At 43.3% G+C, this 27863-nt stretch overlaps 1 protein-coding gene across 2 annotated transcripts in view; it reads right to left on the bottom strand.

Annotated features, from left to right (window-relative positions):
- Nucleotides 1-19827, bottom strand: part of ZSWIM8 (zinc finger SWIM-type containing 8) — a 54010-nt gene extending 34183 nt beyond the window's left edge. For both annotated transcript variants that reach the window (XM_064716790.1, XM_064716791.1), the window contains exons 1-2: nucleotides 18945-19827; nucleotides 291-444 (exon numbers count right to left, since the gene is read on the bottom strand). In XM_064716790.1, the coding sequence (XP_064572860.1) occupies nucleotides 291-444; nucleotides 18945-19122 (332 nt within the window). In that variant the 5' untranslated portion in view covers nucleotides 19123-19827. The remainder of the gene's footprint in view (nucleotides 1-290; nucleotides 445-18944) is intronic.
- Nucleotides 19828-27863: the final 8036 nt, after the last annotated feature.

The following is a 27863-nucleotide window of genomic DNA, read 5'->3' as shown; positions in this document are numbered from 1 at the left end:
AGCTAGCCTAGCCTACTGTTAGCCAAATTAAAGGAAGCATTTATTTTTTTATCCTTTACACACAGAACCTAGACATCTACATGGTTTTCCTGGCACATATGCGAGGCAACTCACCCCAGAATAAAACCTCATATCACAGCATATCCCACAGTAATCTATCCATGTATTACAAAAGGCACACGAGAGCCACAGAAGCACCAAATATACAGGACATCAAAAGGACAATGATTTTCCTCAAGTGAACAAAATCTTTTCTTAAGCATCAGTGAAAAGTAAATAGTATTTATTACCTGATATCCTCCTCATTTTCTGGGAAACTCCAGAAGGCGATTCGAAGCTGCAGTTGTTCAGGCACTGGAGGATAAACTTTCTCCACCACCTCAAATGGAATGTGAAATGCAACCTGTTTTGCAGAGAGTTCCACCAATGGGATCACCAGCCCATCTAGAAAGACAAGAAACAAAACACAATTAGCCATTCAGAGAACAAAACTTGTGAGAGGCTAAACAGGTCAAAGCTCTTCCAGCTTCTCTTTTATCTCACCTCTTCCCCCTTCTCTTTTATCTCACGTTAAAGACCATTTTTGACAGATAGTAAAGTCAGCACAGAAATCTTTTGAAGAGTTTTGAAGAGCTGTCTCCCAACTCTATGTTTGTTTTCAACCACTCAGGGCACCAATCCCAAAAAAACAGTCCTTGGCCAAAAGAGCTGCATCAGCCTAGCAGTTTGTCTCCTGCCAAAACTGACATTGTTTAGAAAGACTTAAGGTAACTGAGTTTTTTCCCACACATTTCTGTCACAATGTGGCAGTGACATCCCGTGAATTCCAGTAATCTACACAAAGAATTAGTCCAACATATATGAACAAGCAGCAATGGAATGGTTATCCAAGAACTTCAGTGTTGACTTTTTTTGACAACACTCAGTATTCACCTATTTACAAGGTTTTTATTTCAATTAGTATTTGTTGGTTTATTTCCTTCACCACCACCTTTCATATGATATCTGCCTTTATACTTCAAGTGCCTTAGAGAAGCAACTGGGGATTCACGTGTCAGTGCAGTGCTGACTACACAAAGCTCATGAGGATCTTAAGGCAGTAAGAGCTTTATATAAATATATTTAACCATCACCTTTCTACCAAATGAACTCCACTTTTTATGGTTTTTACCCACAGATGAAGATTTCCTATCATCTAGCTATAGAACCCTCATGTTTCTGCTTTGCTGTGATCCAAATTACACTTGATACAAAATGCCAGACTTGTCATATCTGCAAGTACATACATCCCTGCTGTACTGAGATCACCTTCTGACCCATCACTACAGCAGCCTTGATTGCCCCATCTTCCAAACCCTGATTCCAACCCCCTAATTAATTCAGATATTCAGTGTTATGTCTCTTTGCCTCCCTCACCAGCCACTAAAACACCACTGGAAGCCAGGACACAAACTAACCTGGCATTCAGCTTCCCCTCCACACCGGCCTCCAGCCAGCATATCCAAGGAAAACTTAAGCCCTGATGTCAGTAAGCATTTTCTCACCCTCTGCCTAAAGACACCCTCCAGTCCCAGCAGCTGGGAAAGACAGGAGAGGAGAGGGCTTTGAAAGTGCATGCACACAGCAGAGCAGCCAACATCTCCCCCAGCACTGAGCAGACCCAACAAGCAAAAGGATTACATAAGGATGGAAAAAACCCCTCCGTTTTCAAACATCCACATTTAGGATTTTTTTGCAGTGAAATTAGATTCATTAGTAACTTTTCCCTTCTCCCGGATAGTGTCAGTCTTTTGCCTTCAGGGTGGGTTCTCCACCACCAATGATTTTTATTCTATGTTATAGATCCAGTCTCTATTTTACAGTGCTATAATCCCCTTCACAAATGTGAGAGAAGTGGATTATAAACGGAGAGAAATTGGAAAAAGCTGTGCCCCTTTCTCTACAGCTAGCAGATAAACAAGCTTTTAGCAGAAAAGTAATTTCATTTCTACTTTTGACAACCAAAACAGGTGTAAAGCCTTTAATGAAGTCACTAAAAAATATACTGCTTTTAATTAGTCCCTAAAAAGTGTACTGTTTCTAATTAGTGCAACACAGTCAAATTAATATCATACCTGCTGCTACAGTAGTAGTAGATACTGCAGAAAGTCCAAATTGAGGCACTTTTACACTTGAAATTACTCTGAGCAATGAAAGGAGAGGTATTTTGCATGGTTTAAAATGCACTTCTTCTATAGAGGTACTCTACTCAGTTATCTCATTACACAATACTCCACAAGCTAAAAGGCTCAGAAAATTCTGTCAGTATTGACTGAAACACCTGTACATTCTTTTGAGAGCTGTGAGCCTTCAGCCTGGAGGGTATTCCTTTTTACCATTCCCTTCTATAAAGATCTGGTGCTGGGGATGAAGGTTAGATTAGAAATACAACATGAGACCTCATCTGCTGCAGCACAAGTCTAGCACAAGTCAGCCAGCTTGACTGTAATAACTGTACAAAGTAAGGTAAGGTAAGGCTGACTTTGCACTGAACCCATTCATTAACTGATTCATCAGCTGTACTGTGCCAGTAGTAATGAGCAGAAGACAGGTGGCCAATTATGTGGCATAACTCAGAGCACACAGCTGAAACATCTTGGGAATAAGGTGAAAGCAGTAAAACCTGCAGGGGAAAAAAACCAACCATCTTACTTATAAGATCATGCACAGTTCTAAAGTTCAGAATTTTCAACAAGGAAAAAAAGAGATTGAAAAAATAGTAGAAATTAACTGAAAAGTAGAAAACAATTTGTCAATCATACTCCAAGGGTGTGTGAATTCACACTAGCTACCCTGGCACATGTGTAAATGCCAAAATGAAGACATTAAACTGCCCTAAGCTTCAAGGAGGTAGTCACCCATGTAGCCAAGGTGAGACAACCCTACCTGCGATATGGCTCAGAGCAGTCTTAGAGGGTCTTTTCCCTTTTTACTCCTGTAAAGTCAGCTGGACAGTCCTACTTTGGTGCTAAAACTAGACTTCAAATGCTCTCATCTGAGTCCCAAACTAAGAGAGATCTATTCAAGAAGTTTATTTCTGGATACACAAATCTTGGGTTGGTGGATTTATACCTACTTGTAGGTAGATTCATACCTACTTGTATCAAGAGGTATTATCAATAAAACAGACAAAAGGTACTCTCAGGTTCTATAATAAATATTTTTAGCAAAGAAGAAAAAAGGAAGTCCGCTAGAAAAGTAAAGGAGAAAGCACCACAGCTTCTGCTCATAAAGCAAAAATAAGTATAGGAAGGAAGATTGCAAATTTAATATTAAAAAATTTAAACAGCAGTGAAGTTAAATTCTTGAAACAAAACTATCCAAGGGAGAAGGTAATTTTAAATTGTGGAGCAAAATTGGCATGAATCACTATTTGCTCTTGGAAGCAGATATGACCCAACCAGAAGAAAAATCACATTTAAGATCTTGGAAGAGTAGAGTCACAAGTAAAGCATAAGCAATCTGAAACAATTCTCACAGGCTAAATGACCAAGAAAACCCAGGTCTGGAAGGGATTTTGAGAAGCCATCTAATCTAGATCTCCTAACTAAAATGCAAGATCAAGCATATCTGAACCATTCTGAATAAATCACAGCTCATTATTTACCATCACACAACATGCAGCTTTCCTGAGGACTATTCTGCCCTTTTTGCTACTGTTTTGCATGAATTAGAGGTTTGATTTTTATAGGCATTTTGTAAAAGCTGCAGCCTTGCATAGATGTAATTATTCCTGCTGGAACAACAACAACAACAAAACACCTGACCCCAAAACAGCCAACACAAGCTGTGCACACAAACCTGCAATTTCACCAGCAGAACAACTTCTGTGCCAGCAGGACTTACCACACAGAGATGAATGTGTAGCAGTTGCTTAACCTTTCCTATTAGAGAGTAGGCTGTAATAAGGTGCAGCCAACAATTACTCATAAAAACAGATCATGTTCAAAATGATGCAGCAGTATTCCTTCAGCACAGTAACCGAAAAACAGAGAAGAAACAGCTGGAATAATCAGCAGAACAGGGACCATGAGAATACAGAAGAGCTATTAAAACACAACAAAGAAAAAACAACTGGGCTAAACACTGAATGTATCTGTTATCAGGTTATTTCCATTGAGTTACTTTCATTTGATACACATTCTAAAAGTAAAGTGTACATGCAAGTGAATGAATACAATGCAAGAGAACAAAACTCACAGCAAGAGATGAGACACAGTACAAAGACAGGACATTGCTTTCCCTAACTTTAGAAAAATAGCATTTTAGGCTACATTCTCTTTTAAGAGATGAGTCTACAGCTCTGATGTTACAGCAATCCCTGGTCCCTATCTGACCTTTTGCCTCACCTTTCTCCCTGGCTTCACTCCTAAATATAACAAAGAGTAACAAAGTAATATAACTATACACAGAACAAGAAGATGAAGAAAATTAGTGAATCACCTGTGATATCAAAAGTTAGTGAGAAGAACAGTAAAACTAAGAGGAAATATGCAGAGTTCAATCTTGACTGGTGAAGGAGGTATGGGGAGGGTGTTACAAAATCTGTTTTACAAATCTCTTTTTAAAAGTAGTAAATAACACATTGCTTTTTACAGGATTTCCCATGTAGAAACATAAAACTGTTGCTGTAGAATGCACATACAGGATTTCTGCTTGTTTAGTTTAACTGCCTGTCAGTAAAATGCCCCTTGGCTTAAGCCAGTGATACACTGTCTATCTGATACCACTTAAAATCAAAATGTGCTGAGAATTCTCAAACAGGCAAGCAGAGGAAGCATTGCATTTAATCATAACATACATAAACCAACTCTTTAAAAAAATTTGTTTTCTTACTGTTTTCTGTACATTTCCATTTAAAATTCTGCTGTTGGTTTTAGTTTATTCTCTTGCTCTTTTTTTTTCTTTCTAGAAATTTATTCTGAGTTGATGTCTTTAAGAAGTAGATGCCAGAGAAATACAGTCCTTCAGGGCTCAGACCTGGCAAGAAATATCAGAAAACATCACCTTTGTCTTTAACTCTGTCATACTTGAGGGTGAATGCTGTGAATGTATTTTTAAAACAGTTTCCCAAGGTAAACATTGCAAAATGAAACACAAGCCTTTTAATTAATTTTAATTAAAGATGTACTTGTTTATTGCAAATAAATTATATCTGAGGCATTTAGGGCCATTTATACTTCTTTTATTTTACCATACAATCAACATCTTACAAAAAGCAACATGTCTATTAAGAATAGACAAAATCCATCTCTGAGCTGCAGATAAGCTACATAGTATGTACCAGAAGCATTTTGCAAAAGTCTGAAAATAAGACACTTTCTCTTGCTTCAAAGGTATTTCTCATGCAAAGCTCCATCCAAAAGGCACGTGAATTTTAGTTCCCTACTCAAAGAGGTGTTCATTAAGAGCAGAACCGATAAATGGGTCACAGACACACCACCACAGTTGGCTTTCTATCACACTAACTTTTTGCCTCGCTAAGTTCCAGCCCTACAAAGTCAACAAAAAGGGAACATCAGAAGGGTTGAACCAACATCCTTGCAGCCCACATAAGCAGTAAGGGTCACAAGACACAGTTCTGCTTCACACGTCTGCTTGCTGCTCTGTGGCTTTCAAGCACAGACATGTGAGAGGAGTAGTGAATACTTACTACACAGTTCCCCAAATTTCAGGCAACATTATTAAAAAACACAGCCCATTTACAATGCACTAGTATATCATATATAGAGATGATGGAATATTAAGAGCATCCTTGAACAGTCTTAGGATTACAATCCTGGGAGTAAATCAGGCTAAGTAAATTAAATTAAGGTTCATGGTCCAGTCACAAACAGGACAGCTGTGTTTTCAAAGAGATAGAGGAAAAGTTCTCCACCTAAGTGAACGAGATTTTTCAGCTACTCTGTGCCTGTAAGACTTGGAACACAGGAAGTACTGAACCACACCCACCAAGCTCCAGAAGAAAACTAAATACTTAACATAAAAACACAACTGAAATAACCAACATAAACTTAAAAATTTGAAAGAAAGAGAGGAAGCATAGAAGTAACAAGCACTGAAAACAACTGAAGTACTTACCTTTAAACACCCATACCAAAATGGGTCCAAGTAAGGGGAGAAAGGATTTGTAATAGAAGAGTGGAACTAAATTGAACACCATGAGAAACTTCCATTGCAAAGGCTCACAGATGAACTGCTGGAGCAGCTCTGAAGCTATACCACAGAGCAAGAGACAGATCAGCTACACATATGCTGAGAGTAGACCATCCAAAGAAGCACTGCAGATCATGAAGAAAACCTGACTCAAGATGGCCTCTTTCAGGCCAGTATTCAGATACTTGCAACTAGGGATTCATTTCTCTTCAAAAGATCATCAATCTCTCAGCTGCATATGATCCCTTCAAACCCCACAGCTGGTCTCAGTGGTGCTCAAAGAGAACACACTCACCACAGACTGCTTCAGCTCAGCTGGAGATGCTGGGCTCTTACAGCAGCCCAGCAGGCACAAGGACTGAGCAGGCACCAAGAAGAGGCACCACTTTCCTGTCCCAAACACAACACAAGGGAACAAAACCAACAGGCAAGCCAAGGGCTGAGGACCCTGAAGCTGAACCAAGACCCTCCTGCACCAGAACCCGGCAGCTGAATGGACACAGGGAGCTGCGGCTGCACCCAGTCACAGTCTAGCTTGACTACAAGCAGAATGAAGCATCTGAAAACCACAAGACACAAGGCAATATTCAAATATTGACTCCCACCTGTCTTCAATTAGCTGGTTTCAATTCCCCTGTTTCAGATTAATAATTCCACGCCATTTTGTACAAAGGGAAAAAACCCACAACGCTCCTTTGTAAGAAAAACCAAGCAAACCACAGTATTGCTAAAAAGTAGAAGCTTTTCTTTCACAGGTTAAGGAAGCTAATGCAAAGATACAGGCTCCTGATTCCCCAACTATTTGTGCAGCATCAATCTTAAGAAAAAAAGCAACTTCTTTACACTAAAATACTTGCAGTACCAAGCTATAATAAAGTTTCAGCTACTTGTTTCTCAGATAATACACACCCCAAACAAATTCCCTGCAGAACACCTCAGCACTCACAAAGCCAGCTGCAACAACAAATGGAGAACAACAGTCTTTGGTGGAATTCATCTGTGTGAGTTTTTCACACACTGTGACAGATCAAGAGGGTTAGACAAGACAAGAACAGGGATCGAGTGATGGAGATAGGAAGCTACACATCCTATTCTGATTTACTGTTAATCAGCACTTGTGTTACTTGCTCAGCACACAGACTAGAGGGAACATTCTGACCTGAGGGCTCCCTTGGTTTTGTTTTCTCTTAATGTTTCTGTACTTTTAAAATATCCACATACTCATGGCAAGCAAGCACAACTAATCAAATGATCTAGCAAAAGCAGCAAGGACAGGACACTGTAATGCAACCCTCAAGTATTTCAGGCAATTAGCCACAGGAAAAACTCTAAAAATATGGTTTTATCCAAGAGGCTTGTATGGCAGGATGATATTCTCATCATGGAAGAATGAAAGTATTTATATACACACACAAATATACACACATTTTTTAAAAATCAAAAAACATATTCATAGAGAGAACTAAGTGATCAACAAATGAGCAAAACACTCTGGAGAACAAAGCAAGAGACACTTTGAATCACAGGTACACTAATTTGTTCACAAAAAGAAACCAAACAAGAAACTAGCAGGATTATTTGGTTTTATTTTTCTGTCTATGCAATTCACTCATTAAATATGCATATTAGCCTTCTTACTGCCTGTAAATAGTGCAGAACTCTCAGTTAAAAATTCGGGCTTTTCTAAAATTTACAGACAAATCTGCTCCTCTTATTTGCTTTTATCTTTCTCCTTCTCCATTGCTACTACCCCCATAAGCTTACTAACAGCACTAAAACCCTAATGGGATCTGTGTTTGCAAGACCTTCTTATATCTCTTATTTCCTCAGCGAGAGTTATGCAACTCTGTCTGATCACATAAACATTTTGCAGCAGTAAAATAACATTGAAAATTATGTCAATGAGTTGCAAATGCAGAGATGTAAGACCATGTTGAAAGCAAAAATAATTTGGGCGAGGCCTACATCAGCCCTAAGCCACACAATGACATTTTTATGTATAAAACAGTTGAAAAGATGAATAAGCAACATAATTTTTTCATTAGCATTTAATGGGTAACACTGATGAGATTCATAGCCACAAACCATTAAAAAAACCAGATCCCAGATGGGCAGATTACAGTCCAGAGTAGGAAACTTCACACTTAACTGACAAACTGCAGCACTACACAAATTCCATTACAGACATCACAACATTTTAAGAATGGCAGATTTTCTAACCCAATGCAAAAAGGGCTGTTTTATCACAGGAGGGTGTCCAATTCACCCACAAAGTCTCTGCTACCTGCAGCAAAAGCCACAGCAGAGTCAAATTTCATCTGAATTCAGTTTCTGAAAACTGCTTAACACTACATCACAAACAGCTCCTGTGTGTAAGTCAAAATATTGAATGGCTCAAATTATCTTTGGTTGCTGGATTTGGATTTCCCTTCAAAATGAGAGAAGTATATTACTTGGCTGACAGCATATACATATCTCCTGGACTCATGACTTCTGCCTCCAAGATTAAGATAGTTTAGGAAGCTATAATTACTTCCTTCTGTAAGGCAGGCCTTAATATACATTAGAATATCAGAAAAACACAAGCCCTGTAGAACTGCAGAACACAAATGATTGCAGATTTGGAGGGCTGTGTGGGTGGGGAATCTTTTCAAGCGTCAGTAGTTCTAAATCTGCTAAGGCTTGCAGCTCCCTTCTGCACATTTCTGACAAACCCACTCCACTATGGTTTCTACATTCACTCTCTGTATGTATACAGAGTTAAAAAAACCCATAACTGAAAACCAACTGACTAAACTTTGCTCACCTGTGGAGAAATGACATTACCACAGTGTTAACACTGATCAGAGAGACTGCACCTCAAAACAGCTTTTGCTAATGAACCTGAGCACCTAACAGAGGAAGAATGCCACACTCAGCACAATTCCTGCTGTTTTAATGTTAGACTGATTTAAAACTATTTTATCTTTAGATCATTACTTTTAAAGTTATGTCTTTAAGCATTCCAGGGTCATGCCAACTCCTGGTAACACCTTCACTAGATTTCATGAGTCAAAAAAAGCCCTAGAAGAAAGAAAGCTGGTTAGGTTTTACAATGGTAAGCAGTAACTTACCAGAGAACTAAGAAGATGCATGATGTCTGTTTAATCCAACATTAAGATTTCTAACACACTAAGAATTTAAAGAGGTGCATGTCTGAAAACTTTTTGCACTCTGAAGGTCAGCTGGCTGAAGAACAGATTCCCCTTCTTTTACAAAAGCTCTCTTTGTTATGTCCTTAAAGCATCATAACTACAACATTCTTACTATATTAGAAACCACATCTCTACAAAGAAGACCACTTTATTGACACCTTCAGAACTATAGTTCAGGGCAAATGTAGAAAGCTACAAGTTACATTTGGTAACAAAGAATATGTTTGATGAGGGAAAGGGAAAAAATCCATTATTCATTTCCATGACTTCAGGACAGAAACATCAGCACATTTCTCCAACACTAACTTGAAGTCCTAAGATCCAACTCACCTATGTTCTGACTAATATTTCAAGATTTTGTGCCAAAGGTGTACAATGCACCCACAGAAAACATCTGCTCTGAGAAAATGTAAGCAGCTCTTCACAGACAACTCAAATCTAGATCAGAAAGGTGTTTTTTCCATCTAATTTTATTGCTAATCCTATGCAATAACTGTGAAAATCTGCACAAGGCTATGTTCATGAGATTGGAATATTCTATGGCCTTTTTTCAACTTTCACCTACTCTAACATGACTGAGATCCCAAAACTCTGATACCAGTATTAGGCAGGTAATCCAGCATTCCCAACTTGACAATCACCTCTGAAAATTCAGACAAGAAAATTCTTATTTCAAACCTTTCTATTTCCTTCCCTAAAAAAATTTATTCATTTCATAAAAAGAGCAGTCTGGGCAAGCAACTGACAGCTGCTAGAAATCCTAAAATAAACAGCAGATTTTTGTAAAGCAAGACAGACAGTGCTACAAAACACTGCATTCATGCCAGTGCTGGCCAAGGTTTCATGACAAATTGGGCAGCTTGCATTCCAAATAAGTCTACAGCTGATGAGGCACATTAGCTTCAGGCAAGTCATTTCCCCTGCACTGCTACTCCTTGCTCTCTCACCCCATGCAGAAAGAATTCTGTACAAGCAGGACTGTGCATTCCGAGCACAGGCAGCAAACAGCTCCTGCCTCCTGAAAGCAAGGCTCAGTGTTACCACTCACTCCCACTCCTGCCCCACACAAGGTATTTCAAAAGCTCAGAATTCAAAATTTTCTCCAGTGGCCTATGACCAAAAAAAAAGCTACAAAGACCAACACAGACCAAATATTTTTCTGATTGTAGATAATGGAATACAAATATAAATCAAAGTCTGACTTCAGCACAGCTGAGAATCAATCTCTATCAAGAAGTATTGATATGTTTTCAGACACAAAAGGAAATCATATAAAACACCATGCAACCTCCACTATTTATTGTGCTGGTCTCTACAGCACCATAATTAGTAACCACCCTTAAGTATAACATGCAAAATTAATTCCTAACTGTTTTTTTTCAAGTGTCTAAATAAATGCCAGAACAGTATCACTTGGCCTCCAAACAAATGCACTGGCAAACACTGAGGAGGGGCATTTACTGAATGTATCAGCATGTCAGGAGGCCAAGTTTTGGGGGGCTGAAAGGAAAGTTATCGTCTGAAAGGAATAAAGGATAAGCATTCTCACCTCTAGAGTAAAACAAAAAATTAAACAACTGTCAGGAACTAGAAGAAGGTATCAACTCTTAATATCACCAACTGGAAACCAACAGAGGTTTAAATATCTATTTCATAAATGCAAGAATTTAGATATCTCAATTCTTTTGAAAAAAATCTTACCTGACTCCTTTTTCTTTCCTTTGGTTTGGTAAAAATCTCCCCAAATCTAACCTCAGGCTTCATGCAAGGTAACAGAGCTCAGTCAGCAATGTCCTTCAGTTCCAGGCTGTCCCCCCAGTCCCAAGGCACAGCAGAGCAGTCCCAGCCTGTTGGACACGAGCTTCCAAAGCTGGCAGCACCCAGCAAGCCTGCCTTGAGCTCTCAGCCCCGAGCAACTGCATTTTCTCCCACTCAAGGTAAAGCATTCATGTGATCATATGTTAATAACCAAGAGCTGGAGAGAGTCCCTCTTCTAACATGAAATAAACTCCCTTCCATTTTCTCCCATCACCTGCAGGGAGAACAAAACAGCCCAAACAAAACTGGGTACAAAGGCACATATGAAGCAGGAAGGCATCTACAGAATGTTTGCAGAGGAAGGGTTAGTTACAAGCATGTCCCATATTTTCAGTGCACAAAAACAGTACCTGAAGCATCCCGAAAACTGTGAGGCACTGATTAACTGCAGTCCAGTGCATGAATTTGGCAAGGCAAATGAATAATACCTCCCAAGGTCTTCCCAACATCACAAGACTGAAGCAAAGTCAATCATCTTCTGAAAATGTCCCCATGCACTAGTGCTGTAAATGCAAGCAAGTAGTCAATGAAACTTGGAGAGATTTTAGGTCAAATACAACCTTCTCTGCAAGACATGCATAAAAAGCCCAAGTTACAAGTATTTTCACCCAGACCTCTGGTAAACAAATTTACCAGTTACATTTCTTTCTTCCTCCCATCTCAGCATTCACTGACCTAAATATGAGGTAAGAAATGAAACTACAAGCAATATGCAATGGGAACTGTAAAGAGCTCAGGAGAATTACTAAAAGATGCCCTATAGGCTTCACAAATGTATTCGCTTCTCAGAAAAATGGTAATTTCATTTGTACACCTATTCATTACACACTACCATGAAGCTTCAATGGCAAACCCTGACCAGGTACCTTTACATTAGCAATCATTTCCTAAAAACATGGAACTTGGGCATTCAAGCCATCATTAGGCTGTTCAATTAGCCTTGAGCATGGATTAACAAGACTTCATGCTGGGGCACTATCCAAAGGATGAGACAGATGTGATTTTGCCACATAAGAATTCCAGTACAGGGATATTAAAAAGAAAATAAAAATCAGTCACAAGAAGAATCAGTCTCAAGAATCACAACTGGTGATACACAAAGGCAAATGGGAGCACATGCAGAGAACAGTAAACCTGAAATAAGATACAGACAGATTCCACAAGGCAATATAATACCCAACATTCACAGGTTCAGAAACTTTTCTGTACTCAACCAAGAACCTCATTTTGTCACACACACTGACAAGATGCCATCAAGAATGGCCCTAATGCACACAGGCATTATTTTAATGAATGGCTCTAAGAAAGAGTCTAGATGGTCTCTTGGTACTTTTATTTTAAGTCACTTTTTCTTTCCTTTTGACTAGGGAGACATGCTCAAAGCAGCATCCTTAGAGATCTCAGGTCTAATGAATAGAAAAGCCACACTTAACTTTTTCCACTAGTTTATCTGTGGGGAGGTTTGGGGTACAAGCAATGCTGATTGAATTTTAAAAGACTGGTGTTTTCATGTTCAGGTCTCCATCAATGAATTATTCATGTTTACCAGTATTTCTGGGTAGCAAAGAACAATGACCATCTGCTAAAATTTTTCATCTCTGAACAGAGGAAGAAGCCAGACTCAGTGGCCCAGGTGTTCACCTGCCCACTGCTGCAATAAGCCACCACATAAATGTCTTAACTTGGGAGAAAAAAGTATCCCTGGATGCCTCCCTGTAAAGACTAACTGCTTGCAGATAAATTCTGGGTAATATTTCTTTTATCATGCTACCTAGTTATATTTTTGTAAAAAAATGTGGACTTCTTTTTTTGTATTGTATTTGGTCTCCGAGGTCCCTCTTCTTCCTTCTGTCCACTATGTTCTCCCCTCCAGCATCCAGCTTTTCTCCCACTAAAGGACAGGATTTCTTCTGAGGACAGATATTTTTCTTCCTCCCTCCATCTTATCAAATTATCCTTTCCCTTTCTCTTACAAGCCAGTTTTTATCCCACAAGAGAAAGAAGCGTGAAAGCCTTACTGTACGTCTCACAGTCACAAGAAAAGCCTAGAAGACAAAAGAAAGGCTAAACAGTCCCTGAGACACCAAGAAATACTCAGGTCCCCCTGCTTCCAGCAGCTGAATGAGAATGTTAAGATTTTGTTCAAAGACACTCCTGCAATCTTTTCAGGTTTCCTCCTTCTATAGAAAGACAATGTTTTAATTTCCAATTTTTTTCTCACACCAGCAGAGATTAAGGTAAATACAAAAAATCAACACAAGCTTTTTCCAGCTTACATATGTTCAGCTTTTGCCTAATTGATACTGGTAAATACTGACACCTTTATTTTTTTTTCTTTTCTTCCAGCAATCTAGAAACACTAATAATGACTCATCGTAGAAGAAATATTTTATTAAAACTGAGTACTTTTCACAGCACCACTTTTCTCAAAACACATAATTCCAGAAGATTTTAATTAATAGGTATATAGCAACCTGACAGAGCTCCTTTGTTTCACTCTTTTCAAAGACAGTACATTTCCAGCTGTATGGAAGCAAATATAGATCAACTAAAAATAATCAAAACAGCAAAGTTTCCACAAGCCTTGCCCATAATGTTTAAAGCACATGGGGAAATGTGGTCAAAGACATCACTTCCAGTCTTTTCTGTTAAAAATGCTACACAACTACCCACAGCCTTGCCAGAAATAAAGAAGAAAAGATGCATCAAAGAACACACAAACTGTGAGAAGAATGAGAAACTTCTGACTGCTAATCTTACACTTAACTGCTCAAGACTACACAGCTTCAGAGGAGGCCATTTAAAAATGTGTCATATGGTATTTTGAAATTAGAATCACTATTTCAAGTATTTTGTACATTATGCACCACTGCTATTTAATGTTTAAAAAATAAAATTCTAAATGTAATATTTTAGCTAGCTGACACCTATGTGCTTTGACTTTTACTTCTGGAGGGTTCAGAAGGCTGTTACAAATCAGGAAGAGGGAGGAAAGTGCTTAATACACATAAAGTGCATTAAAATAAAGTTGAAAAAAATAACTTCTAGCCGTGACACTATTTTATGTTAGTCTTATAACTGCTTTACACTCTTACACTTAGATAGGTAATACAAAAAGCTGTCGGTCTAAAAGGAGCAATGAAATTTTAAAGACATTATTTAACTTTAGGAACCAAAGAATAAACAGGTTTTGACTCCTTGTTAAGTTTCTTATACAAAAACAAACAAACAAAAGCTTCCAAATCAATTATTGATATTCTAAATAGACAAACATTTACTCCAGAGTTCATTAAAGTATGTAAAGATATTTTGAAACTTTACATTCCTTTTTTTCCTCTGGAACAAAGTACTGTATATTACCTAGAGCACAGAAAATGCAAGAGGAGATGCTCTTTGCTCCTGGTTTGTAACTGCCATAGGAGACTGTTCAAATCACCAAGGCCTATTTCTCTTCCCTCAAAGGTACTGCTGGGGGAGGGAGAGAAGAGAGGCTTTGTGTGTTTGTTTAAAAGACTGCAAAACAGAGGTTGACTTCTAGATTTCTTAGCAATCCTCAGGAAGAAAGAGTGCTCTCTCTACCATTTATTCTTTTCCTGTATAAATAATGAAAATCAGTCACTGTTATTTCCCCAGCACAGCCACTGCTCAGACTCTGCTCTCTGAACTGATCATACCTTCACCTCAAGCTCTCTATAATCCCTGCCAATGATTTTCTCTATACAGCTTGTAGTTTGGAGGCACTGTGCCCAAAACTTCACAATGTGGGTGCTCCTAACAGTTTGAAAGAACAAAAACTGTCTGCAGCTGGATAATGAGAATATTTTCCAAGAGAGCACTATCTGCATAATTTCTTAATCAAATCTGAGGGGGTTCTGCAATACAGCACACAATAATTCAAGTTTACAGTAAAGAAAAGGAAAAAAGGTCAAGTTTTCTCACTAGCTGCCCACTGAATACAGATTCAACACAACTCTTCAGCACACTTCCAACCAAATCCACCATGAATGAATAAATATAAAATGAGTAAATATATTGTGAAGACACTATTTAACAATCCTAAAGTATTAATGCCAGCTTCCTAAATGTCTGGTAAATATTTATGCTTCAGAAACTGTGAAACAAAGGACTAAGGGTGGGAAAGAGCTTTGAAGCTTTCAGGAAGAAACAAAGGCACAGTGGGTTTGAAGAGATAATGAGTGTACTTGAACTCTTATTCTTACAAATTCTATCACAAAAATATTTATGTGAAGATAACATTAGATGTTTAAACATTTGGAGAAAGACTGCACTTACTTCAATTACCAATGAAAAATACAACTGCTTTAAGGTGAGAAAGGCATGAGAGGATCATAATGGCTCCTGGGAAAGAACACTTGTCCAGAAAAGGCAGAAAAGGCAGGTGGGTGCGTTTGTTAGCAGAGGGTAACAAATTGGTGGCATGTAATTTGATATCTAAGAAAAAGAGTTGGAGTTACAGATAGTTTGTATCTCCACAAAAGAACCAGCCATTTCTGAACACACTGCAAGGACGCTGTACCTTCAAACATCCATTCACCTCAACTTCAGAGCAGAACGCTCTGTGTGTGTGTGCAATCAATGATGTACACAGGAAATGACTGGCCAAATATCAGTCAGAAGCATTACACCACTCAAAACTAAAAACACAAGGGGTAAAGCAAGCAATCAAGGCAAACAAGAGAACAAGGCATTTGTAAAAAAACCCATTCCAAATCATCACAGGACTCCCAGTACTCCCAAAACTGACAGGTTTCCTCCAGGATTTCAGTGCAGGTGAATCAGTGGAGATTAAGAGTAGTTTTAAAATCTAAGGGCATCCATGAAGTGGACACAATGCACTCCTTCTCCACACTGGCAATTCTACACATTAGGAGAAAATTCCTTTCAAGAGTGCAGTATAGGAAGACTGTAAGAGGACTTTACCATAGCAGAAATTAAATGTGAGAAAAATCAACCAATTACAATTCTATTTTTCTGATATAACTACTCAAGATACCTGATTTTATAAAGAAATCAGCTCCAAGGATCATATTAGAGAAACTCAAGCATTTCTCTCCCCCTTCCATCATCATCTAGGCAAACCAATGGGGTGATTCACAGACAAGTGAGTAACTCACCTTTTTGGCAACCTCTGTAGTGAATACTGTGAGTTGCAACCTAAGCCTTATTAGGAAATTTCCAATAAGCATGACAGTAATATTAAAGATACCCAAGAAGAAATAAAAACTTGCAAAAAGTAATAAAGCCATAACTACCTCTGTGCAGGTAGTTTGTTTGTTTAAGAGACAGCCAACAGCTCTTGCATCAGTCTTAGGGGGATTCTCTTTGAACCAATTAAAGAACTAGACACTTAGAAGGACAAACTGAAAACAATTGAAAAAGCTAGAAATCCTTTCTATTACATAACTTGTCTGGCTAATTCCACACCAAAATACAGGCTAAGCTCCAAACTGGAGGAAAAGAGTAACAGAATATAGTTCCTCTTGTTTCCTCTTAGCATTTAACAGACTAACCTAGTGTCTAACCTCACTTTTTGTTTTCACAGGCAACAGTAAATTGGCAAACTGTGGAAATTAAAACACACAGCTCAATTTTGAATTATCACATTTGAAATGACTCACTCCAAGCAACAACTTCAGGACCCAGCAAGTTCTGTGTTTTCTGACTCAAAAACAGTGTCAAGAAGAGGTATTAAAAACAACAAAACTGGTACAGGAGTTCTGAAATCCAGACAATGACAGATCTCACGTCAGCCCAGACTTTCTGGCAACACAACTGTGTACAGTAAAGCACCTGCAAGTGTTCCACACTGGTAGTATCATATGTGCCTTCACAGCGTGAATCAATAATTATTTAGGCCACAAATCCACATTCATATTCTTCTAAAAATAACTCTGACCAGAGCCCGGGAATTGCCAGTAAGGGCCTTAAAGGAGGCAACAGTATCCTCTCAAAATGTCCCTCCTGTTAAAATAAGATTCTCATACAAAGGAATTAGGTGTCTAATAAAGGAGGCAATATATATATTGCTGAAATGTATGAACCAAGTACAAAAGCTTTGCCTATGCAAGTCTGCAGAACAGCAACATCTCAATATCACGTAAATAATTACAATTATCACAGCAATGCTAGCTATTGTGTCTTACATGTCAGAAAAGAGCCTGAAGATTGCAAACATGCACCATTTACTGAAGTATCTTTTAATGCAAGAAGTGGGTGTCAGCAGAGACAGCAACTGCTGCTTGATTTAATTCGGTCAAGAGAGCTCAAGGAACTAGGTCAAGACCCAGAAGAACACTCATTCATACACTGAACCAGTGGAGAAAAGTTGGCTAAAAGCATCTAGAAGTTGAAAAAAAAATCACCTTTGCAAACATCAGTCTGACCTGCAGAGCCATGCAAACCAATATGCCAAACTAAAGATGTCTTTATTTCCACACCAGTATGTTTTTAAAAATTCAGCTCCTTTCTAGCAAGATAACACGTTCAACAAGACTTAATGCAAAACATGAAATAAGTATATATGTATATGCTTTGCTCCATGCACAATGCTTGCTTCTGCACCTCAGGACTCACAGATTTTACAAATGCCAACACAGTTCCCCTTCTTTACAGCAGTAGAATTTAAAACTTAATCTGCTCTAGAAAGCCTATGGTTAATGCAAAGTGTACTTTATGGTACTAAACCAGCAAAAACTGAACATTTGTCCACAGCACAACATGGCCAGATTCCAATTCAATTCAATATAAATTGCATTTCCTGTTCATGTAAGGGCAATATTCAGAAGAGAATAAAGTTTTACAATTCCAGATAGGGAGATATCAATGAGGCAGGTGATGGTTAAAGATCAGGAAAAGTACTGACACTGGCCTGAAGAAACAGGAGATAAAAAGAAAAATAGAAAAAGTTTGTGTAATTTCAGTTAACTGTGTGTCTGGCTCTGCTTAGTGCAAACATCACCTGAATTCCAGGGTCATTATGCAGTAGAATAATAGAGAAATCAAGTTTTGTTAAAAGAAGAAAAAATAAAGCAAAGAGCTAAGAGCTGTATGTTAATTAAAAATAAAATTCATTTGCTAATGTTGCCTATTTTGCTGTCTGCTATTAAATATAAATTACTATCAGCAGAAAGGAAATAAAACAACTCTTGAAACAGGCACACTGCTGTTTGCCGACTTCTTTGTGGCAGTGGTAAGGCCCTCTTGCTCCACTACTGCAAAAGAAAGAGCTAATTTACTAGAAAAGAGGAAATGCCAAGAATCAGACAAGGAAAATGGACTGCTCTGTACAATGATGGCTTACACGGCTTTACACGAGTAGCTTGATGGAAGTAACAAAAACCTGTATGAAACCTTAGTGGACTTCAATCAAAGCCTGTGGGAACCTATGCAGTTATTTCCAGCCAAGTCTGAAGCTTGTTTATAGAAAACAGCTTTCAGATTTCCAAGAGCAATCCCACACAGTCTACTCAGAAGAGCAGCATCACAATACTACGAGTGCACGCACTGAAAACTCACCTAAAAGACAGCATTGCCTTAAGAACTCCGGTGAACTCAGTTTCAATCTTTGCACAAAAATTATCCCGACAATGAATCATACACAGGAGTTCTCTCTGCCGCTCTGAATTTCTTTCTGCAGATCTCCTCACCTACCACCCCCCGATGCCCCACAACTTCCACGAATCCAAGGAGCATCCCAATTAAGCCGGGTGACCTCACCTTTCATTTTGACCGTGGGGGAATTGGGTCCAGCCGATTGCTTCCTCCATCCTCTCCAGTTCTGGCAAAGGCTCTCCGCCTCAGAGATGAAGGAACAAAGAGAGTCTTCCTCAAAGCGATCGGAGTCTTCAAATGAAAACCTCTCCCCGTCCTCCCACTCTGCGAACATGAGTTCCATCACATCCGACAGGCGACGTGGGGGAAAAGAAGAAAGACAGGAACAGCACTGCTCACTTTTAACAGGTGAATGGACTTGAGGGCTCTTGCAACACTTAAAATCTCGGTTTTGATTTGATCCCCATACTACAGTACCAGGAAAAAACAAAGTCAGCGCTGCCTGAGATGAGAGAAGCAGGAAATAACTAAGAGACAGCTGGTAAAAATTCCATGGGGGGGGAAACAAAAAAGTTCTTTAAAAAGTTAAAAAATGCTTATGTCCACAGCATGTACTTGAGGCGGAGGGGGCTGGTCAGTCCATGAGAGCTGCCTCCAGGCGGGACAGGTGCGTGCCGGGCACACGGAGGGTCCGAAGGCTCCCGGAGCTGCAGGACGAGGGAAGGGGCCGGTTTCCTCCTCCGGGGCTCCCGCGGGGTGGGGGGGCCGCCGGTGTCCGTGCGCAGGGCCGGGTCTCCCTGAGCTTGTGCTTGTCTCACTCCCGGCGCAGGAACCGGGGAAGGGAGGGCAGGGGCACCGGCGGGGGCTGGGGGGGAACAACTTCCCTCCCGCTCCGGGGGCTTAAAAACAGCCCGCTGGGGCCGGAGCGCCCGCGGAGGGGCGGCGCGACCTCCCGGCTGCTCGTCACGGGCGCCGGCACCGGCAGCGGCGCGGGCGGGCAGGCGGCGGCTCCGGCCTCACGGGGGCGCGGGCGGCGGCCGGCGGGGAGCGCCCGCCGCTGGTCCCGGCGGGCAGGGTGGGGGCAGCCCGTCACCGCTCCGGTCGCCGTGGCCCCGCGGTGTCTCTATGAGGCCATGGCCGGCGGGCCCTGCTGGACGCCCCCGAGCCCGGCGCGGCCCCGGCGGTTCGCGGCCCCGGCGGGTCCCGTCCCTGCCCGGCGCGGGCACCAAGATGGCTCCGCGCTTCCCAGCTTCACCTGCGACACCCCCCGCCAGCTGAGCGCCGCTTCCGCCGCCGCGCTTCCGGCTTCCGCCGAGCGGGGCATGCCGGGCGGGCCGGGGAAGGAGCCCGCGGGCCCCGGGACGGGACGGGACGGGACGGGGCTCGGCCGCGCCTGCCGCCGCCAAACGCCCAGCGGGGCCCTTGCAGGGGCCGGAACAAAGGCTTGTGTGGTGCGCGCTCGTTGTGCTAAAATGCGGGGGTTGCCCCGGAACGCAGCGAGGATGAGTGCGTGAGGTAGAAATCACTAAGCTGTCATCAACTGATTGGAGATGAAAGACATATACGAGTTCTCAGTAACAATTTTTTCTTTTTAAGAAAAAAACAGCAGTAAAGGAGATCAAGGAGGAAAAAGGAAATAAAATGAGACCATGGCTCGAATAAGTCCCGTTCAAGTGCAGTGAACACTTTCCTTCGGCCGAGAGCCCCTCGCAGTCAGAAAACGAAGGGAAGGAGGGTCTGAGGAGCTGCTCGGGTCTGAACAGCTCCAAAACTCGAACAGAGGAGATAACTCATGTGCCAGGTCTGTGAGGAATTGCATTCGCTAGCTAAGGTCCTCCTATCCTACCCACTCGGAAAGCAGCAGTGATGCTCGTTTATTTTTTTTTTTCTATAATTTTATTTCTTGGAGTTCTAGTTCATTTCTCCATTGAGAGAGTTGACTGGTTAAGTACCAAAGGACAAATTTGCTCTTAGAGTACATGTCAACCAAACAGTTGGACCTACACCTCCCTTCCTGTGTTTGCACAGAGGGGAAAAGCAAATGATGGGGAAATAATAATAATAATATAAACATACTAATAAAAAGAATAACATGCTAAGAAATAGTAAATGTAGAGCTGGGAGAAACTGAAATGCATCTGGGAACATTCACTATCTTCCTCCTCTCACTGTAGTCCGTGATCAAAAAAAATTATATTAATTGATGAGTTTCCACAGAGGGTCCTAAGCAATGCACCTGCGATCTTAAAGGAAGCTTCCTGCATAGTTTGTCCTTACAAAGGTAATGCTTCCAATTCAAGGTTTTGAACACAATGATGTGTTGCTGCAGTGTCCATCAGCTGTAAGAGGTCACTCAGTGAAATGTCAGGTCCTTCAGTGCTACCCAGGCAGACATCCCAGGGGCACTGCACAGAGGGGCAGCTGGAGGCAATGTGCCACAGCACAGCATGCCAGCTTCTGGCTCCTGTGCTGCCTAATCCTACACCAAAGTTGTCCTGTGCTGATGCCTCGATCAAATCTGTGCTGCCAAAGAACCTGATAGTGCCACACCAGCAGTAATTCAGGAGAGAGACACACCTGCCTGATAATGGGCATTCTGGAGGGTTACATCAATAGTGCTCTGAGTCAAGGGCATTGCAGAGAATCTCTGCCAGGTGAGAAAGCAAGGATACACAAAGGCATTGTAATACTTGGTGCAGTGTTGCATTAAAGGAGGATTTCACCTCAGGAAAAGTGTTTCCCAAGCGAGAGAAAAGTGTTTAGAAAAGAATAAAAAAATGCAGCTGAAATTTTGAAGAGTATATTCAAGAAAAAAGAAATTAAATGCATTGTGTCCAAGGAGTGAAGAGGCAACTACAGGTAAAATTCAGCATCCCGACTCAGATGTTGTGGCACTTGAAATGACAGAAATAGGTGGGGAAACACAGTGATGCCATAAGGCTGATGCTGCTCACCATTATCTTTTGACAACATTATGTGCAACGTGGCACTGTTAAATTTTACCTAGTTCCACTAGAGAATACACATTACATCCAGAAAGGGCAGAGGAGAGGAGGAATATTAGACAGTGCTAATTATAAGGGGGCTTCAGTACATTGTGTTTGATTCTGTTAAATTGTAACAATCCTCCCTCCCATTCCTCCTTCTTCCAGCTTTGGGATACCACAAGTTATGGGGATTTTCAAAGAATCTTGCTTTCACTTTCTTAAACATCATGAGCTGAAAGCATGGAAGAGGTAATGAAAATAATGAGACAAACAAAGCAGAGTGAACATTTGCACTTTCATCTTCAAGTGCATTTCAAGACCCTGTCAAAATGTGTCTGCTGTCTCGTGCAGAGCAGGCCTCGGTGTGTTGCTGTCCTGGCCAACATGAGGGAGTGCAGGTGTGAGTGCTTCGCTTCTCCTTGTCCTCATGGCTTGGAAAGGCACACAAGCTCATAAACACTTCAATTTTTTTTCCCAGCAAACTTACTGCATGAGACAGGCATGTATTTCCTCTTGTGGATCTTCCAACAGACAAAAACTAGAGACTGTGAAAAATAATATCTGACATGTAATATCTGACTAATTTCAGCAGTGTTCTGCTAGGAAGAAAGAAATTCAGTAAGAAATCCTGCAGAAATGACAAGGTTGCCAGTAAGATGCTTTCTTGCTTGCAGGGATATACTTTTTTTCTTTTCCAATTTCAGGAAAAGGAAATTACTGTTGGGAACTCCTCTGCCTCCAATGCAGACAATTTTCAGAATGCAGCATTCCATATGAGAGAGACACATATGAGTGCACACGCCTACGCTAAAGCAGAATTGCAACATTTACATTGTTTCCTGTCTTAAGCTCTCGCTGGGGACTAAAAGTCAATGAGTCTGCATTGCACCTTAGAAGTGTTTGCTTTTCACTGGTGAGTCATGTGCTGCACTGCAACTCATATCCAGCATGTTTTTTATTTCTGATTGCATGGAAAGTAAAACACATCCTTGCTATGGCTTGAATCTAATAATAACAAAGTACAGTACTCTAGAGTTTTTCACTGCAAGTGCAGTGGGACCCAGCTATTCAGTTCCATTCTGACTCAACAAAGGTTTCATTGTCTCTTTGCATGTGATAATGCACTCAGAAATGACAAGCAAAGGCAAATTCTTAAAGCACACATACGGCTTTGTGTCTAAGTAATATATTGGATGTGTTGAGTAATCGATTTTTGTGCTCTAGAACTATGGCACAATGGCAAACTGCCAAAAGTTCCTATTCCTCCTAGATGATCACTGTTTCATGCTATACTGATCACTTAATTAATAACTAATAATAATTAATAACAGATATTAAACATCTCCACAGATATAACAACCAGCCACCATTATTTATTTCAAAACATTAGGTCTGTACAACAGATGGAGCAAATAACTGTTTTAGCACAAAAGAAGGGACAGCACACAGCTCATTGCTTCTTGTTCTGCTTCTAACTAGGCAAATGGCTGTACCAAATGCACAGAGCTTTTCCAGACAATGCGTACCAGGAAGCTGAAAGCGCCATCCAGCAGCTGTGAAGCGGGGGGGGTGTGGTGGAGAAGGCGCGGCTCAGCCCGCCATGCAGTGGTGGCGGCAGGAGCGGGAAAGCCACCACGGGCGGCGGTGGGGCGGCCTCGTCAGTGGGAGATGATCCCGGGGGCGTGGCAGGGGGCGGGAGGAGCGGCGGCAGCGCGGCAGAGGCTGCAGCCACCGCTATAAGACGCCGTGGTGCCGGCACGGGGTGGCTGGGAGGGCTAGGGCGCCCCGGTCCCAGCGCAAGCCGCGCTGTGCCGGGAGCAGGGGATTGTGCCGAAATGCTGGCAGGGACGGGGTCAGCCCTGAGCGTCTGCCCTGCCGCGGGGCCCGGGGGCAGCTCGGGGTGGGCTGAACGCCGGGGAAGGGGGAGCAGGGTTCCCGCGGCAATGCACACAAGAGGCGCTGGGGACACAGCGTGGCCGCGCCAGACGCGCTCGGAGCCGCAGAGCCGGGAGCCGCAGAGCCGGGACTGCAGAGACACAGCGGCAGCGACGGGACTCGGGCCAGCACCGGCCCCGCTGTGTCCGCAAAGGGGGCGAGGGGGACGGGGGGTGGCAGCAGCGGCCACACTAGCGAGGGGCAAGGGGGGAAGCGGTGGGGGCAGGAAAGAGCAGGGGTGCAGTGATGCTGGTGGGCGGGATTGAGTGGCGGGACCCGCGGTACCCGGGACAGGAGTGACCAACGGGATGGGAATAACGGGAGCAGTGGGATGGCCCGGGGGGCGGGATCGCGGGGGGTGGGGGACGGGGCAGCAGGGTACTGCCGCTTTACGGCCGTATTTACGACAGTCGCGCTTTATGGCAATTTTACGACAGTCGCGCTTTACGGCCGTTTACGACAGTCGCGCTTTACGGCCGTTTACGACAGTCGCGCTTTACGGCAGTTTTACGACAGTCGCGCTTTACGGCACCTTTTACGACAGTTGCGCTTTATGGCACTCCCTTTTTTGGAACTTTTACGGCACTTTGCAGCACTTTGCAGCACTTTACTGGTTTACCTACAAATAATTGAAAAAAATTAAACAATAAAATTTCTTTTGTGAATTTTTTCTTTTTTCTTTTATTTTTAATTTTTCTTTTTTTAAAACTCTTTCTTTTTTTTGGTGCTGCCCAGAACAGCTCCAACCAGTGATTGTGGTGGTGTTTGAGGGTCCCCAGGACAAGGGAAGAGATGAGAATCTTGACTCCACCTTTCAGAAGGCTGATTTATTATTTTATGATCTCTATTATATTAAAAGAAAATGAGTTATTAGAACTATACTAAAAGAGCAGGTGACGCAGGTGACACAGGTAACGCAGGTAACACAGGTGACACACAGGTGACACAGGTACCTGTCCTGTCTGACAGGTACCTGACACAGGTACCAAAGTCCTCCCTGCCTGGGAGAGAGCCTCTCTGCAGCATTCCTGGCGTTATCCTGGAAAAACAAACCCTGGGAATTCCACAGTCCGGACTGGACAGGCTGGGCTGTGCTCCCCACCCCGCCACCCCAAACCCCAAATTCCAGCAGCCTGCAGCTGCTCTGGGCTGCATTTCACAAATGCAGGACCCCAAAACCCCCTAAAATCCCTCAAAGCCCCCCAAAATCCTTCACACATCCCCGAGAGCCCCATGGGCCACCCCCAAAACCACCACAAGGCTAAAAATGCTCGAATTTCCCTGAGGAACCCCTCGGAATCCCCCAAACCCTTCCCCACCCCCCAAAACCCCCAAATCCCCCCCCAAAAAACGAGTCTGAGGCGGTGCCAAAGCTCATTGGCCAACCACAGTGATTGAAGGTCAATAGTGGCAGCCAAACAGTGGCCAAAAGTCAACTCTGGTGGCCAAAGTGTGACAGAAGGCCAAACTGTGCCACCTAACCACAGACCCTGGCGGCCAAACCCCAATGGTGGCCACCCCAAACCGCCCCTGGTGCCCAGCCCCAGCCCGGGCCAGCAGCCAGCCCCGGTTGGGCCAGTTTGGGCCAGCTGGGCCATAGCCGGGCAGACTGGGCTAGTTGAGGGTGCGGCGGCAGCTCTCAGTGCGGCACAGGCATGAGATCTTGGTGTCCTTGATGGGGAACTTGTAGTCTTGGATGATCTCCTCGTTGACGCTGATGGGCTGAGCCCCAGAAACAGCCTGGTCCTAAAACACCCCTCCAGGTACCCTCAGAAATGCCCCAATGCCCTAAAACCCCTCCAGGTACCCTCAGAAATCATCCAGACCTAAAAAACCCCTCCAGGTACCCTTAATAGCCGTAGAAACTTTTCAAGTACCCTCAATGCTCCTAAAAACCCCTCCAGCTGCCCTGAGAAATGCCCCAATGCCCTAAAACCCCTCCAGGCACCCTCACCATGCAGCAGTGGTTGATGAATGATAACTAACGCCATTGAACCTGGTTTAGCCTCATTTAGCCTTGTTTTGCCCTGGTTTAGCCCCAGTTTAGCCCTGGTTTAGTCCAGTTTAAGCCCGGTTTACGCCCGGTTTGCTCACCGTGCAGCAGTGCTTGATGAAGCGCGCCAGGTTGCCGCACTTGGTGGCGTCGATGATGGTGTCATGGCCCACGCGGAACAGGTAACTGCTGCCGACGCCCTCCTGGGCATAGCGCTTCTCACACAGGTCAGCCACCACCTGGGGACACCATGGGCACATTGAGAGGACACTGGGGGGTTCTAGGGACACCGAGGGGACACTGGGGACACGTACCTGCCGGATGTTCTGCCCCACGTACTCAATGACCAATGTCTCATTTGGGACACCGTGGGGCTCAGGGGAACTGGGTGACACTGAGGGGACACCGAGGTGACACGCACCTGCCGGATGTTCTGCCCCACATACTCGATGACCAATGTCTCATTTGGGGACACTGGGGCGGTTTGGGGACACCAAGGGGACACACACCTGCAGGATGTTCTGCCCCATGTACTCGATCACCATCTCGTCGGCCGCGATCGGCTCCATGGCGAACAGGGCCCCACTCATGGATGCGGCTGCGGCCGAAGCGGAGCCGCTTCTTCCAGAACTGTGGGGACACGGATGTGTCACCAGGGTGGAAAAGGGGAACAGGTCACCGGGGTGGGGACACTGGGATAGGGGGACATGGGGACACAGGGATGTGTCACCAGGGTGGGACAGGGGGACAGGGAGACGGGGGATAGGTCACTGGGGTGGGGATGGGACATGGGGACACGGATGTGTCACCAGGGTGAGGATGGGACATGGGGACAGGTGACTGGGGTGGGGACAGGGGGACAGCACATAGGGACATGGGGACAGGTCACCAGGATGGGGATGGGACACAGGTACACAGGGATGTGTCACCAGGGTGAGGACAGCACGCGGGGACAGGGGGACAGATCACCAGGGGTGGGGACAACACGTGGAGACAGCACAAGGAGGGGACATGGGGATGTGTCACCAGGGTGGGGATGGGACACCAAGACATGGGGACATGGGGACACAGGGATGTGTCACCAAGGGTGGGGACAACACAGGGGACATGGGGACAGGGGGATGTGTCACCGGGGTGGGGATGGGACACAGGGACATGGTGATACCAGGGGTGACACCAGGGGTGACCCGAGGCCCCACCTTGAGCTGGTTGAGCTTGAGCAGGTCGCTGTCCGGCAGCGTGGCTGAGCCAATGGCGCTGAGCAGGCGCCGCTCCAAGCGCCGCTCCGACAGCACGCGGTTGGGACCCTGTGGGGACAGGGGTGACATGGTGGGGACACTGAGGGGACAGCGGGGACACCAAGGGGACAGGGACAGCATGGAGGGGACAGCATGAACACTGAGGGGACAGGGAGGGGGAGGGGCCTGAAATTGGAGGGAGGGGTTCAGAATTGGGGGGGAGGGGTGGGGAAATGGGAAAGAGGGCGGGGCCACCTCAAAGAGGGGGAGGGGCATCACCAGACCCCACCCCCCTTAATTGCCTCAGAATGGGAGGGGGCTTGGGGGGATTTTGTGGAGAATTCTGGGGATTTTGGGGAGGGTCTGAAGAGGATTTTTAAAGCTGTTCTAAGGTATTGCAAACTCAATTTCCCCCATTTGGATTAAGCATTTTCCAATCTTTGACTAATCCTTGCCACAGAAGACTTTAAACTGATGTTGTCCAAGGTGCTGTCTCTGGGATCTTGGAGAATATGAACACATACCTGAGAAAAGCCTTATTCAAAACTAAATTCACCATTTGTGAGATAAGCGACTGGTACGTACATACATACACACATGGAAAATAGAGTCAGTAGGGAAACACTGTGCAACAGCTGCTAAAATTGCTGCTATACAGCAGGAGACAACAATTATGGCTAAGACCTCATGTAGGAACGTAACTGCTACTCTTCAGAAAGAGAAGATGGCATTTACAGATAATATTGCCTGCAAGGATTACTGAGCATATGTTGTCTGGCATCTTGTATTTCACAGGATACAAATATATTTTCCTCGTCCTTTCACACTAACCTGCAGGAGCATTTGTTTTTGTTTTCACACTTCTGCCATTACCAAAGCTGACAGTCTGGCAGGGTCTAATATGCACTATGCATTCACAGATAGAAGCACC

This window comes from Zonotrichia leucophrys, chromosome 6 (genome assembly GCF_028769735.1).
Source record: "Zonotrichia leucophrys gambelii isolate GWCS_2022_RI chromosome 6, RI_Zleu_2.0, whole genome shotgun sequence".
In the NCBI taxonomy this organism is placed as follows: Eukaryota; Metazoa; Chordata; class Aves; order Passeriformes; family Passerellidae; genus Zonotrichia; species Zonotrichia leucophrys.
Note: the sequence above shows the minus strand (reverse complement) of the source record. Positions and strands in the feature narration are given on the sequence as shown.